Source organism: Balearica regulorum, chromosome 1 (genome assembly GCF_011004875.1).
Source record: "Balearica regulorum gibbericeps isolate bBalReg1 chromosome 1, bBalReg1.pri, whole genome shotgun sequence".
Classification (NCBI taxonomy): domain Eukaryota; kingdom Metazoa; phylum Chordata; class Aves; order Gruiformes; family Gruidae; genus Balearica; species Balearica regulorum.
This window is the reverse complement of record NC_046184.1, coordinates 97,715,931-97,732,468: the sequence shown is the minus strand read 5'-3', so window position 1 is coordinate 97,732,468 and position 16,538 is coordinate 97,715,931. Positions and strand designations below refer to the sequence as shown.

The window sequence follows — 16,538 nt, the reverse complement described above, 5'->3', positions numbered from 1 at the left end:
CGCATCTGAAATACTTCAGGAAAAATTAGCCACAACATGGTAGGTTTGTGGAAGGTCTGCTGCATAACTAAAGCTCAAAACCAACAAATCACAACTGGATCAGCTCTATAAAGTGAATGTAGTAAGTCACGATCCCACAGCAAGCTTGTTCCATCCCTGCATTGAGTCATCTTGGTGTGTATGGCTGACCTCAGTCGTCCTCTTTGACCTGTAACAGCTGCTAGCTCTGACAAGTCCTACAGCAACAGGATGGCTCTGCCTCACCTCAGGCTTAGTCAGTGCAATTCTCCTTAAGGACCTCTTGCTCTTACACTGATAACAGTGATGCAGATGCCGGAAAGAAAAGAAACTGACAGGTGGCACGGAGGAGCAATTCCATGTGAGAATGGGACACTTATGAATAATGCATCTCGTTAAAGTAGACATTAAGTGTATTGACTCAAGTCAATAAATGACAATCCCATAGCCTGGAGGACAGTATTTCAAAGATGTCACTTTCTTTTGGATCCCGAATTGCCCTGTCCCTATTACAAAAACACAGCTAGCTATCCATGACAGAACACCTCTCTCCTTTCCTGTTTGTAGCCCAAATATTTAAGACTAGTTACAATAGCACAGTTACAGATTTGCAAAGGTGTATCTGCCTAGGGAATTACTCTGTCCAGGCAAAAAACATACGCCAGTGAAAAACAATTTTTAAGATCACAACATGGAAAGAATTGCTTTAAAAAAAAAAAAAAAAGGGAAGGAAAAAAAAGCTACGTGTAGTATCTTACAATATATTGCCTCAAAACCACTCATGGAAATTACCCAGTTAAACCAATGCACATTTTTCAATATACCTTTCTTATTTACTGGAGTATATTTGATGACCACATGCTTCAAAACTGCATGTGCGCCTACATCATTATCTTAACATCTTATTTTGCCAATATCTGCAAATAGCATTTAGAGCTTGCTTTTTTCACCAAGAAGAAAACTTTTATTTTACAGCCCTGTTGATTTTAGCGACACCAGTTTCAGACTTATTTTCTGAAAAATTGAACGCTGAATTTTAATAGCAATGAAATAAAATAGTCTTACCTTTGTGCATCCTTCTCGACTCTGACTCTTTGGTCATGGTTGCCAGGCAGTGAGGAAGTACGCTGCCACAGCTGTTGCTCTGTCCTAATGGTAAATGTCCCTGTCGGAAATTTTGTAAATATGTGCTTAAAACTACACTTCAAGACATTTTTTGTATCAGCAACTAATGGTAAAATAACTTGATTTGTCACAAGTATCAATGTCACATCATATCAATCAGACATGGATATTTTAGTTGTGCACCTATTAGACCAAATGTTTTCCAAGTAATATCTCCACCTTGCTGCTCTTTGTTGACTTACCACATCACAAATAAAGAGTATTTTCACTTTATACACAACCTTATCTTCACTATTTAGAGGCCTTAGGTAGGAAGGAAACCAACCTGTTGTGCCTCTAGAATCAATTTAGACTAGCCTGGAAATACAATCCTTGAGATGATACATTAATCATAAATGCATGATTACTATTCCAGCATGGCATATCTGGAGGCCAAAATAAAGGCTTCACGTATATTTCCACATGTTAATAAACCTGAATTTCTTTCAAAGTCAATATCAGATGTGAATTTGGGGGATTATGTAAAGCTTACAGTTCCACCCAACCTTTCCTCTAACATAATATAGGCTTTTATATAGATAGTGGAAGGCTATTAATAGCATGCAACTACGTACTTTAGATGCAACGCTTCGTCCCAGCGTAGCGCTACTGAAGTGCGGTGATACAGACGGAGTCGTTTTCTTGCGAGGTAAAGTATCGCTCATGTACATGCATTCCCTGTGCTGCTTCTTTCGCTCTTCCAGATTTCTGAAATGCTTCAAATGTAATTTGTTACGCAGTTTTGACAAAATGAATTGACCTACTTGCTCAGTTATGCTCTATATGGAATATACTGAAGGTGATAGTCTGGGAACTTCACTGGGAAGAATGAAAGCTAAAACACAGAACACCTCCTGCTTCACAGTGCTTTCCAGGATTTCTACAAATATCACATTAAAATCATGCTGATAAAAAAAATACATTCAATTTACGTGCACATTTTGTGTACATGTCCCTATACCTAATTTTTTTTTTCTAAAAACTCAAGTCTAGTGTACAAGTGGAATCTAATTACACAGAAAAACATTTATTTACAAGTTGTTCTAATGAACTGGTGACTTAAAACTGATTTAGGATTTCAAACACAGCCACCTGTACTTCATTGCTGCAAGCCTTCTGACAGTTACAATGGCTCCTAAAGATTAGCATTTGTCTCTGGATTGTTTATATAAGGACAATTTTTGTTCAATAACATTCTATAATATGATGTATTTATTTTTAAATGAGCAGTGCCTTTAAGTGCAACACTCTGCAAGCACGATCAACTCATGTCCTATCATATCAGTCTAAAAACTTCACACATAAATCAATTTCATGGCCACCATAACAAAAACAAACAAAATAATTCCAAGTTATCAGCTTTGAATCTGTTACCTGTTGTTGCCTGCGGTGTTTCTTAGCTGGCAGAGGTGGAGGTGTATCAGATAAAGGAATAGGATCTACATGAGTAGCCATGACCTCAGGCCAATGGACTGATGGAAGTTGAGCAATAGAGCGAGGAGAAAGAGAGTGAGGAAACACAAATCCAGAACAGAGAGGTGATCTTAGCTTTATAGAAAAAAGAGAAATTACACATAGAGTTTTCTTTTTGGAATCGCTCAAAAGATACGGCACATACAAGCTGCAGTTTTAGCACTGTGTTTGTTGGAGCGTTTAGCAGGGAAGGAGATGTGTTGTATTGCAACTCTCAAGGCATATTGAGCTACCAGAAGCAGCACAGAAATGCCAAATTCTAAACCAGTTGCTGCCTTATTGCAACACAAAGGTAAGTGGCTTTACATTCATTAGGTTATTCCATTCCTTTAAAAGGGCATTTATTCAAAATTTGCTTTGGCCATTACAAAGGCAAAAACATCACAAAGACTGACAAAAAGAGAGAGTGAGCTAGAAGACACAGACTGGACAGACTCCGTGGAATAGCTCAGACAAGTAGGAACTACTCATCTCCCACAAATATTCAAGATATACCTCTACCACCTCACAGGAAAAGAAAAAAAAAAAAAAAAAGAAAACAAAAGCTATAAAACATACAAAAGGAACACCTAAGCACCATTGATCAAGTAATCATTAAGTGTGTCCACAGACCATCTACCAAAGGTGCATTACATTATAGTGTTTGACCAGCAAAGACTGTCACTTACTGCTGCTTGGGTCATAAGCATTCAGGTGTTTTGGCCTTTGAAGTCCCATCTACATCATCAAAGACACTTTACAACTGGAGCAGTCCTTCAGCTTTACTATTAAACTGTTACCTGACTCAGTAACTGGCAGACAGCAGTTTGCCTTAGGGTCAATTTGTTACATGTTGAATTATCAAAATTAAAAAAAAAGAAAAAAAAAAAGAAAAGGCAGTCATGAAAGAACAATGCAAACAAAGGGAAATGTCTCTCAAACAAACCTCTTTATTTTGTGGCTGGCTGGTCAGCACAGCCGTGGAAGGCTCAGTGGCAACTGCTTCAGCATCTGTGGGGGGCTGAGTGGAAGGGGATATATTCGTGGAATTGCCATACAGCTCACTAATTTCACTTACACTGATATAGCCCTAAAAGGAGGAATTCAGAAGTTACAAGGAGCAAAAGCCAAAAGACGTGCAAGAGTATTAATGTATCCAGTACGATGAAAGTTAGTTTAGAGTGATACAGCCAAATATTTGTTATCATTGAAATACTTCATTGTAAGTAAAATAAAATTATCATCAAGCTTTTCAAATGTTGAATACTTGGATTCCGAAAATTGTTCTTCATTTAATTCCAAAAACATTTGTGTAATCCAAAAGCAAATGTACATTACATGATCAAAAGTCTTTAGTAAAATGTAAATACCCTTTAGAAATTATGTAGCTCTTTTTCGGGAAAGCAGATTGGGGGGAAAAGAAAGAACAAATCTTACTCGTCCATCTATTTACTTGTTATTTTTTTTGTGTCCATGTTCAAATGAAATAACTTACCCTGATTGGTTTCTTGCCTAACTCTTAAGCTAGTTTGAGTAAACCAAGTGACTAACAGAACTGGGAAGAAGATGCGTAAGGACAAGCCATTGCTACTCTATAAATTATGCTGATATAACACCTTCCATTTACCTTGTCTGGAAGTAATTTCTAACTTTTAGGTGTTACCAGGAGACGCAGGTAAGATGCTGTTAGTGTTAGCCCCATAGCCATTACAATTTGCCCCCCCCGCTCCCTTTTTTTTTTTTTTAAACTGTCATACAGGAGGTGACGGACTGGGGAAAGGCATGGACATCAGAGTGTGCTTCTGCCTGCAGAGAAGATTTATGCAGACATAGTTGAGCTGTAATGGCAGAATACAATTATTGCATGTGTTTTGGTGTTAACTGAACAAATGTTATTTAAAAAATAAAATATGGACTCTAATCCATGGTGTACAGGATGCCAGACTATAAAAAGTCAAATGCCCTAACTTCTTATACATAGAAAACAAGGCTGTGCAAAAGGAAGAATAAATCACTGTTGAAGCAACATCATAACAATCGGATAGAAATATGCTTATTTTTTAAATCAAGATGGTAAGCTGCTTTTAAACTGAGAAGGTGTCAAAGGGGCTATGTTTCTACTACTATACCAGCACACTGACATGCCAGTATGTATACTTCAGCAATTCAGTTACAGAAGCCACAGACTGCTGTAGTATTTCTTCTTTTTAAAAATGAATAAATTTAGGGATGATCATAGAAGGCAAGTTGAAAAAAATATCAACCCTAATATCTATTAGCATAACTTTCAATGTAATTTATCAGTTATTTAAAGCAGATACACAATTATGGAAAATTAAGTATCATACTGTGAACACAGCACTCTAGAAAAAGGAAGCAAATTTTAACTCTGATATTATTTGATGAACTATTAAATGAGAAGGAGACTGGGTAAGATATTAAAGTTCACCTCTCAAAACATGTGGCCCTATTTCAGTAAAATAGAGTCCAGTATGAATAAACACAAAACTTGCTTAACCATCTTGTAGTAGCAGCATGTCAGTAGCCAAAACCTGGCAAGTTTATGAATGCAATACTGTATTCATTTTTATAGAATATAAAAGCACTTTCACTGTTATATGAAAACCATTCAGTTCAGACTCACAGCCCCAGTGGGGATTCACCATGGGATTAAAAGAAAAAAAAAAAGCAAACAACAAATGACTGTGCTGTGCATTAGCTCAAGCCCCTGTTACAGTAGATGAAATAAATGGTTTCAAGTCAGATGAGGTATCCAAGTCATTTTTTCAACGCTGAACTTTTAAACAGCATTGATTTTCCTCACTTATTTAAATAATGGAATAAGCATCCTGCTGCTTTTACGTGAGGCCGTGTTACTCTCTGTTGCTGTGCATGCAGGAAGTAAGCCTCATGATGGATGGAAGAGAGTCACAAACGTGCGCTTTGGTGAGGAGAGGCTGGGAAACGTTGGACCACAGACTCGAATGATACGTGAGCAACAGCATGGTGAAATTAACTTCTGCGTGCAGGCAGTCTATTTAAGCCCGTGTACCATTTGGTGCCTGATTTTTAAAGGTGCCAGAACAGTCAGAGAAAAATTAAACTGGACTGAGACAAACATAACATCTGGCAAGGAAAGGCGTTTCTTTTATGGGGAAACAGATAACCCATGCTGTTCCTTCTCTCATTTGCCTTAGAGTAAGTCCTAACTGGCTTCACTGCAGTGAACAGAATGACACCGCTGAATAATCCATTTCAATAAAAAGAGCGTTAGGTTCACTTAATGTAGTTGCATTTTGAAATATCTGTGATTAAACAAGCCATTATGTGGATACGAAGATAAAAATCAGAGATAGCGCCCACTCTCTAGTGAGAGAATGAACAGATCCATCTAAAAATGAAAAAAAAATGAAGCTTAGACTTGCCAGATGTCCTGGTGGGAGGTCAGACGTCCGGATCAGAACACAACCTAGGACACTGAAACTCTAATCATTGGCAACATGGCTTGCAGTGAGGAAGGGTGCTCAACCCCACTGGTACGTGCTGGAGGCCACCCGGGTTCACCAGGGACTTGGAGGCCAAACAAGCAAGATCTCACTGCCCAGGTGCTCAAAGGACACGTGGTAGACTTCAAGAGCCCAACTTCCCACAGTGACACCTATGTCATCAGATGTGACAGACCTTGTTCAGGGCTTCGATACAAGCAGATCCGGCATGTCCAGTCAGACCTCTTAAGCAGAGGTTAATGAAACAGCCACAGATACCTGTCAGTGCATTTTAAACACTTGATTTTCCGCTTCTCCATTTAGAACTTCATTTTTATTTGCAATTTGCAGATTCATCAAGTCAAGAAGATAAATACCGGGAGTTAATGCTAATATCGTATGTGCTGACTGAATTTTTGTAACGGGCGGTGGCTTACCTTACACTGACCTTGCTCACGGACCTTGAGGCTTAAAGCGGTACCTCAAAGCTACGAAGTCTTGACAACTGCAGGTAACCTCTGGGTCTCATTGTGCATTACCCAAACTAACTCAGGGTAACTAACTAACTAACTTCAGCAAAAAATATTTGACACCTTTACTCTAACTATTCAAAACAGTGAAATAAATAGCTCAATAGGTATCTTACAACCACAATACCTTGAGGTCTTCAATTCAATGCTTTTTAAAAGGACCAAAATGTACACTTGTCAGGCTTTAGTGCAGAGCCTTAGAATAAAGGGAGAGGAGGCAATGAGAAAATCTACAGTGCAAAAATAAGACTGAACTGTGTTCATACTTGAACAGAATTATTCCTGGACCTCATTCTTCTTCACTTCAATGAGGTTTAATTGTCTATTTTGAGAAAATTAAACACACACACACAAACCCGATCGTTTTTCCAGAGCAAGAGATTAAGGTGATATCAGTCACATCCGGGAAAATAACGAGAGAAGCTATTTTTGGTCACCCATGCATTTGGTCTTCCATGAATAGCTTTACAAAGTAATTTCATCATGTCTCAAAAAAATTTGTATGAATAGGACTTCACAAAACACTAAAGTGCTTTTGTATGAAGTGTTATTAAAAGTTACTTATGATCAAGTCAAAAGCAGTGAATCTCTTTTACCTCTTTAAGACTATTGGGACTGACAGGAAATCCCTTTCCTCCGGAAAGCGTGGAATATTTCTTTTCCAGATTACAGAGATTCTCTTTTTCCTGTTAAAACCAGACATTTTATATTAACTGCGTAAAGAAACATGCTGGGATAAAAGGCTAGAAACTGCACAGCAGAGCTTCAACTTTATCCATTTACAGCAGATATAAACAAAAAATGAAGATACAGAATGAAAAGCTAGTGAAAGACTTTATTTAATAACCACAGCCAAATCAAATAGGTCTTCCTTCAGCATTTTGAAAATGCTAATTCTGCTTAATGAAGTAAACATGATTTCTCCCATGATTAAATGCAAAACTTAAAATGGACACGAAAGGTTCATGCCAGCTTCTTATTAACCAGATGTTAGCTGATGTTAAGCAGCTCATCTGGTGGCCTGGTATGGGCTACTACAAGCCAAAAATATGAGCACTCTCTGCACAGCTCCAGCAGCCCCACAGGGAGCACACGCTTCTAGCTTCAGTACCCGGATGGGTGCCTCTGGTTGAGTCCTCTGGAAGGGGGGCACCTTTAAATCCTCTCAATTATCAAATGCCACTAGCATTTTCTCTTAGGAAATCTGCTGATTAATTACAACAGACTTCCTTTTTTTAAAGGCTAATGGATACAAATTATGTCTATCATGTTATTACCTACTTGATAGCTTCTGCACAACTGATGCTTTTCTTACGCTCTATGTTCTTTTACTCCATGAAATGCTCTTTTATTCCATGCTAAAAATATTTGAAAGACAATGAATACTTACCCTTTGCAGCATCATTATTAGGTTGTTTTTCTCTTTTACAAAATGATCTTGTTCTCTTTGTGCTTGCTGGACAATATGATTAGCTTGTTTTTTGAGAGCAGAAATCTTTTCCTAATAGAAAAACAATGACAATTTACATGTTTTACTTTCAAAGCACAAGACAACCTGCAGCAAGGATCCTATTCATAAGAGTTCACCCATTCATATGAGTGAAGCAGTAGGAAAATAAGTTTTTACGAGACAGCTCACTGCTCTGAAGGAGATAATTAAATAAGATTTAGACAGTAAAGAGACCATTTATTCATGAAACAAAACAAAAGAACAATTGCACATATTCTTTGATAATATGGTGACTAGCATCCATATACTGAACAGAAGTGGGTTAGAGATGCAACTTCTGTTCTCTGAAAAACTGGTATTTAATTGGTTGAGATTAGTTATAAAGCTCCAATCTATTGTAAAAATAAAGGTATTTTCTTAAATTGGTGTTCTATTATTATTTTAACAAAATCATTTAACATTGACATCAATCATGATCATAAAGTAACTAGTTTTGTCCAGAGCATACAAACCTCCTTTCTTAAAGAAGAAAAAAACCCAATGCTTTGGTTACTACTTTTTGTAGCAAATTAAAGGATTAAATTTTCATATGCAAATATACAAACAGGACATGGAATTGTATTGATTTATTTCCTTTTGGAGACGTGCATGATTTGATCTGTGTGGGATGTTACTGGGCCATCATCTTTGCTCTGCTAGAAAAGCTTTTTCAAAGAGCAAAGTTTTGCATTATTTCTTACAGATGGGCAGGTTATAGATCCATTTCATCTCCATTATGCTCAACAATAAAGAACAAACGCATCGAGTGTTAGTGCTTTTACCTTTCTATTGACAATGCTGCGCTGATATTCAGCTACTTCACGCAGGAGCTGTTGTGTCAGATTTTCTTTCTCTTCATCTAACCTGCTTTCATGTTCAAGCTGCTGAAATTCCAAATCTTCAAAATGTTTGCTTTCTATGTCCAAAAGATCAGCATCCTTAAGCAAAAAAAAAAAAAAAAAGTAATCATTCTTTCACTGACACTGGAGTAGAGAAGTAGAGACACTTAAAAACCAACACAAAAATCAGTCTAAGACGGTATTTACATATCTCATACAACACGTTCAAACAGGAGCTCAATGCTTTTAATGACCTACGGTCATAATAAGAGAGCAAACAGGCCTAATCATTATTCTGACACGGCTTTCTCCATTGCTCCTGCTGTCCCCTCCCCGCTGAGAAAGACGAAGCACCTGCAGCATGGTGAGGGAGCTGTTTTGCAGTGTTCAGAGCAAGCTGGAGCCTCCAGTGCACCCTGGCTGGGCACATCCCTCTGCTGTAGCCTAGCTGCGACACCACCAGAGCCTGGACCCATTTGGTGGGGTTGTCACGTGCCAAAGCTTGAGAGCATCTGCTCACCAGCCAAAAAGGACAGAAAGTATCATCCCAGTAACACCGGAGACCTGCACACTGAATTAACTAATTATGGGAATACACACTCACACGAAGGAGTCTGAACCGCACGTAGAATTTCTTCAGGTCTAGCCCGAGTACTAGCACTGTTTTTTATTAACAGACATAGAGACAGATAAGACAAAAGATATGTGGAGCTGTACGCCGTCAGCCCACTACCATCACCTCGGCAGTGACGTCCAACCCAGCAAGTTGCTCAGCCAGAGGCTGATCGTGGACCACTGAATTGGAGCTGACATTTGGTCCCTGTGCAAACACAATGAAGGACTCTACTCATCCACTCTAGCCAGTAGGTGTATTACTTCAGAAAAGGTGTCAGCCCACTTTTATGCATTCCCCTGGACCAATGCCAGGTTTTGTCAGGAAAAAGAGTTTGAATGCTGCAGAAAAGACCCAAAAAACAAGAACACACCTGCCTTCTTCTTAGGGATGACGAGATAAAACTTAGGGTGCTTTTCAGCATGAGAATTGAATGCTAATCTTTCTCCTGCAACATCTGTGTATTCATAACACGAATTCCTACTTAGAAGTTCCAGAGTTCCAAAGAAAAGGGTGCTTTTAATAATTGCAGTGTTATTAAATGCTAAGGGTCTCTAAAACATGCACGTTGTACATGACTTGTTACGCAAAAAACCCTACATCCTGTAAGCAACTTATCCTTTTAGAGAAATGCAAACTTATTCCCTTTCTTCTTTCAAACTAAGGCAAAGGTTAGTGACTGAGATAAGCAGATAGGTCTCTATCAAGGCATTCAAAACCAGTTTCCAATGTACCAGGTAAAGACACAGGATGCAGAAACCGAAGAATCCAAGTTATTATATAAAATAGCATCATCTTCCCATTATTCTAATTGCGGCTTACCAGTACCTGAAGGGGCCTGCAGGAAAGCTGGAGAGGGACTGTTTATCAGGGAGTGTAGTGACAGGACAAGGGGTAATGGGTTTAAGCTGAAGGAGGGTCCATTTTGATTAGATGTTAGGAAGAAATTCTTCACTGTGAGGGTGGTGAGGCACTGGCACAGGTTGCCCAGAGAGGTTGTGGATGCCCCATCCCTGGAAGTGTTCAAGGCCAGGTTGGATGGGGCTTTGGGCAACGTGGTCTAGTGGAGGGTGTCCCTGCCCATGGCAGGGGGTTGGCACTAGATGGTCTTTAAGGTCCCTTCCAACCCAAACCATTCCATGATTCTACGATTCTCCAAAGATATGCCTTTCACTTGTAGGAGACAGTGAAGAGCTCAAAAGCAAACGTGGGCTAAAAATTACAAGAAAGCAGTTACTTACAATATGGAAATGCTTCATTCAAACCAGTCAGCCATCTTCAGCATTCAAAACAAACAGAAGGGCCTTGCCTGGGCCATGCAAGTCTACAAATTCAGCCTATTTCATACCATTAATTGCTACTGAGGCAGAAGAACAGACTTTAGAGAAGGCAACCAATAGCCAGAAAGGCAACTGGTAGCCAGCTGAGCTTGCAAAACGCTGTATTCGTTGTGAGACATGCTATGGAACAAGAATTTCATCACATTCTGTACCACTGTGCCCACTAGAGAAAAATAAACATACCTAATCTGAAACCAAGTCCATTTTCAAATTCAAAAACATCCAAAGGGTAAGTAGTAGTAGCAAGCATACTCCTTCCCTTTTATTAAAACAATTGACATCAAAATATTGTAACTTACAATCTATTAACAAACAACAGATGCAATGTTTCCATATTGGATTTCCAAACTGTAAATTTATCCTGCATCTCTATTACTTCAGTAATGGCACTGGAAAAATTTAACGGGAGAGAACCCAGCCCTTACTTCAGGATGTGGTGGTAGCTCCATGGGCCCACATCATCAGTAAAAATTGGGAGAATTTAATCTGAAGAGTAAGGTATTTCCTAGCAAAGGACAGTGTCTTTTCAGATCTCTGCAGGAATCCAGGCATCTACTCTCCTCCTCCATTTACACGTATCTCTACAAAGCCAGGCACAGGAGAACAAACGAGCTTCGGTGCTTTCATACTAACAGTGAAGGATGAAGCATGCTAATTAACTTCTAATAAGCCATCAGGAAGGTCAATGCTTTCCCTCAGTGCCTTCCACAAGCCCAGGTTGTGGTTTCACCAGTCTCTGATGAAGCATCCTTCCTGCCCAAGAGGGAGAGCGTATCTTGGTTCCGGACACAGGGAAGCACACAGGGTGTGCCAGCTGCCCACTGCCAACCCCTGCCCAAACTCCATCCCCCCCCCTGCAGGCAGCTCCTACAGTGAAATCAGCTGCCCGCTCCCCTGGGCACAAATTAGGAAGTTACTGAAGTCCCAGAGATGAAGCAATAAGGGAATTCATCACCTGCGTTGGCCGGGAAGTAACAGAACATAACCTGCTGCAGACTCAGGTATTTAACCCTGTACCGGGCTTATCTTGGGGAAAGACAGTATTTTCTCTATTTTGGGTATGATACTTACAGTAATTTCATAACTGCTCTCATGCTTAATATCCATTTGAGAGCTACTGTGCACTAGTTGAGTGACGACAACTGCTTTGACCACAGCAGCCACAGCTAACTTTCACTGCAATTGTCCTGGAATAACATGCAATAGGACTAATTGGACATTTAACTGCACCCCTACGTTTCAAGTTTTGTCCCACTTTCAAATCCAAAATCATTATTAAGCCAACTTGGAAGGAACAAAAAAAATTCTAAAAATTAACCAAACAGATTTCTAGAAGCCTCTTGGTGGTCAATAGTGAAAAAGGATTTACTACCATCTCACAGCAGCAAGACTGCAACTTCTCATGAGTTAATACTTTCAAGCATGTGACTGCAGAGGAAGTGCTTGCCTTTCCATCTAATATGTATGAGATATTATGTCATACTGCTTTTTTTTTTTTAAGGTGACTTACAAAAATCCTTAAGTGTCCCAAAACCAGCAAAATTCTCAATTACTACATAAGAATTTAAGATTGTTATTTCCTAAGCTGGACTTTTAAACTTTTTGCTTCTTGACAAAACAAAATAGAATTCTACAAATAACCCAAAATCTAAAGAATATTTCCTATAAAGCAAAAAAGCGCTTTTTTGGTCACTGCTACTACAGACCTTAGTCCCAATATAAACACTCAAGCCAGAACAAAAACAAACAAACAAACAAAAAAATCTAGTTTGTCTTTCAGACAGCCTCTTGAGCTTGCAAAAGTTTGGAAAATTATTTCCCCACCAACTAAAGCTAGCTATATGTACTGTAGAGTTCACTTAACATTAATAAATACTAAAATCTTTCAACAGAAAATAACTGTACGTTCACAGACAATATTGTAGGTCTTTCAGTTACAAATAATACAAAATAAAATCAAGTTGCAATTAGACTTTATGCAAAGGTTATTATACCAATGTACAACTGTTGAAAATGTAGGAACAGATAAAGCTATTAAAATAAGAGGTATAATCTTAAAAATTAATTTTTCAAAGCACAGTTCAGGCTAACAGCTAAGTTATGTACTGGGAGGAGGAAAAAAAAAAAAAAAAAAAAGAAGTTATCCATGGCTTCAACTGAGACAGCCATTTACAGCATTGCAAAGGAGGACTACACAACAGGATCAAACAACAGTGACATGAAAATGCTGCTAAAATGGCTGATCCCGCTGACCAAAGTTCAACTCCTGTCTTTGCTCACACAGACAAAGAGCAACACTGCACTGTCTATCTAAACATGACAACAGCTTCCACACCACCCAGCAGGCCTAAGGTGCTAATGAAAGGAAAGTAGCCCAATTCAACACAGAATGATTTCTAATCCACCCATTTGCACTCTACTAGCTTGCCACCCTGCACATTAACTATTACAAGCATTCCACAAAAAAAAAAATCACCCTCATGACTATTAACAATTATAAGTTACAAATATGTTCAGACACTGGATAAGTAAAACAGAATAGGTTACACTTAAAAAAAAAAATTAAAACTTCAACAATAAAAAATTTAGTGTGATCTTGAAACTTGCTACTGACCCTCTTCAGCTGCTGCTGTAATTGTTCCCTCATGGACTCAGGGCAATTATCAAGCTGCGTCTTCTGCTCGGAGTAAAGCTCCTGAAGCCTCTCTAGTTTTTCCCTCTCAGCATCAAGTTTTAATTTTTCCTGAAGCATGAACCAGAAAATAAACACAATTACCTTCAAACCCAAGCAGTTGTTAGTGATTATGACAGTGGGTGGCAAAATCTTAATGAACAATTGAAGCACGTAGGTCAAAGACAGAAAACTCTTGTTAGTTGAAATGCAATGGTGGGATGCAAAATGATCAAAACAAAACATTAATCATTTTAGTGCAGTGATTAATTCTCTCCCTCATCACTGTGTTTTGTAACCATGCCTGGATGATGCCGTTAAAGCCCACTGCCCAAACACTTGTCTCACCTAATGGAAAAAAAAAAAGAAAAAGGCAAAAAAAAGAGGAAATGGTAGCCATGTTAGTGAGGTAACTGAAGAAGGAGAGAGAAAAGAGTAGCTTTTAGAAAGCAAAATGGATGGAAAATGAGTCTGGCAGTAAGGGGAAAATGGATCTTCCCAGGAGAATGAATTACATGCCTATGTGCCTCTGTACAGATAAGTACACTTAGCAAGCAGTGAAAAAACAGAACGAGGCAGAGCTTTATAAAGAAGTAGCTTGGCCAGGAAATCCTGTTGCGCCAGAAACACCAAATGATTTAACAAATTAATTGATTTGCTTCAGGGTACAGGAACTGTAACCTGTTCCTGGGGATCACAGGGGACTGTTAGAACCTCCCTGGTCTCCTCCAATTAGTTCCTCTTTCCTCTTGCTCCACTCAAGCAGCAGTACTAGGCACTAATTATCACTCTCAAAAGCCTTTAACATTTAATCCTTTGAAATAAAATACTACATGATTTAATGTGCAGCATTGCTCTGAAGACTAGTTATAGATCACTCAAAACTACCTTGTAGACTACTACTTATCTACAGACAGTCTGGGAACAAATAAATTGAAGTGCAAAGACTTTTTACAATGCCTTTTAGTTGCATCTACACTGGCAAACATAGCAGATGCATTTTCTACAATTGAGCAGTTAATAACTGGAAAAAACCAGTATGTCCAATATGCCAGGCATAAGTAATCAAGTGAGCCCCTGAAGCCCAGTGCTCTGCTAACTTCTTGAGTCACAGTGGTATAGTTCCAAATTGTTATTTCTTGTTCTATAGTTGCACATCTCCTCTCGCATGATCTATAACTCTCCTTAATATTAAAAATTAACAGTATTAACACAAAAATTATAGCTTATTTTCCATGCTCCAATAACACCTGAATAATGTCATGGCATCCTATCATTTGTCCACATTCCAATCCCAAACACTGTGTAATTGTAGAAACAAATTCATGGCTCAACAGATACTGTACGACCAGACACTCTGGAGCACCCTAATGGCACATACGACACACAAGAAATGCCTTCCAGTACAAGGTACTTGCAATTTCAAACTATTGAACACACTTTCCACAAAACTTACAAGAACAACATAGACTTCTCTAGGTTAGAAAAGAACTTAAGGGTCATTCAGTCCAACATGTCACCCAGAACTGCCAAATCCACAACTACACAAGGTATGTATGTGCCATGTCTATGGATCTTTTCAATCCCTCATGGACTGGTGACTCAAACACCTGCGCCCACGGGCAGCCCGGCTTGGCCTTGCGCTGCCTTTCTCGCCTACGCCAGCCTTGCCGAGCCCTTTGCTGCAGCCCAGGGTTGAGCCCGGCCAGCAGCCAGGCGCCCCTCCTGCCTGTGCCTCCCTGCCCTCTCCCGTGGCAAGGGCCCGAAAGAGCAAGAGGGCAGCGAGCCTCCCGGCTCCCCATCAGGATCTGTCAAGGAGGGAAGCCAAAGCTGCCCGTGCACTGCTAGCACAGGCGGGGCCGAGGCGGGGCCGGAGGACAAGAGACAAAACAAGGTGCGCGGGGCCCTCTTGGCGGCCGGGCGGGCAAAAACGGGGGGTGGGGAATCGAACTCGCCGCCCTTCGCACCAGCGTCCCGCGACCTGGCCTCTGCTCCGATCCATCCCCACCCCGACGGCACAGCGCACAGCGCCCCCTACAGCTCTCACACCGCCCTGCGCCCCACCGCTCGCACCCGCGCCCTGCGCCAACCCCTCCCAACACCAACCCCAACACCAACACCCCGCGTCCTCCTCCCCTACTTTTTTCTCCAGGCAGAAAACAACCGCATTTGCATCAGCTGCTTCTCCTAAGACTCGTGCTCTTGACCCTTTACCAGCTTCGTTGCCCCTCTTTGGCATCCAAGAAGAGAGGCAGGAGAATCACGCAGGTCTTGAGAGGTTACCTCTCATCCTCTGTCCCCAGGATTCTTTTTTGCTGAGTCATCCATACTGGTAATGTTGAAGGAAGTCTCTTATTGAAGTCCTACTTCCCCTCCCCTCCAGCCTTGCTGGCCATTCAGCACTGAACCTGCCTTACTGTTTTTCTCTTTCCTTTTCTGCCCCCATATCTATCTAAAGCAGCAAGTAGTTCTCTGAGATTATCGGTATTATCAGCCCTTAATAGTTCTCTAAATGTCAACATGGTGCCACAAGCATGCTTATTCATTAACAAGCAGTTCAGTCTCGTGTGTGCAGGGAGATCATCAGCAAGTATAAAAGTCTTGGACGAACCTGCCAGAGATACTGTTACTTCCCTGAAGAAATTAGAAATGTACTCCTTTTGAGATTGAAAGTGATACTCATCTGGTCTATTTATAGCATAGGAAGTGCTAATATCCCTCCAAACTGTCTCCCTTCAAAATGTGCAGTCTGAACAGGAAATATCACTTTCACCAGTGAGAAGCATTATATGTTTTGCAGCTGTGGAGTTAAGTTCACTGACATGTCTGACTGTGCATTGGTAAAGTCAATTTAATTCACAAAAGTAATTTTGATTAATAAATGAATAATCAGATTTTTTCATGCAGTCCCTTCCATAAATCGTTCAAGGCCAATTC

General features: G+C 39.9%; 1 protein-coding gene across 7 annotated transcripts in view; it reads right to left on the bottom strand.

The window, feature by feature from the left end:
- The window catches only part of PHLDB2 (pleckstrin homology like domain family B member 2), a 70,520-nt gene that overhangs the window by 17,364 nt on the left and 36,618 nt on the right, over positions 1-16,538 (bottom strand). For 2 of the 7 annotated variants that reach the window (XM_075767784.1, XM_075767773.1), the window contains 8 exons: positions 13,545-13,673; positions 8,921-9,076; positions 8,040-8,150; positions 7,246-7,335; positions 3,581-3,724; positions 2,557-2,730; positions 1,758-1,898; positions 1,084-1,183 (listed from right to left, as the gene is read on the bottom strand). In XM_075767784.1, the coding sequence (XP_075623899.1) occupies positions 1,084-1,183; positions 1,758-1,898; positions 2,557-2,730; positions 3,581-3,724; positions 7,246-7,335; positions 8,040-8,150; positions 8,921-9,076; positions 13,545-13,673 (1,045 nt within the window). The remainder of the gene's footprint in view (positions 1-1,083; positions 1,184-1,757; positions 1,899-2,556; positions 2,731-3,580; positions 3,725-7,245; positions 7,336-8,039; positions 8,151-8,920; positions 9,077-13,544; positions 13,674-16,538) is intronic. The other 5 variants (XM_075767801.1, XM_075767794.1, XM_075767815.1 and 2 more) reach the window with 5 other exon arrangements.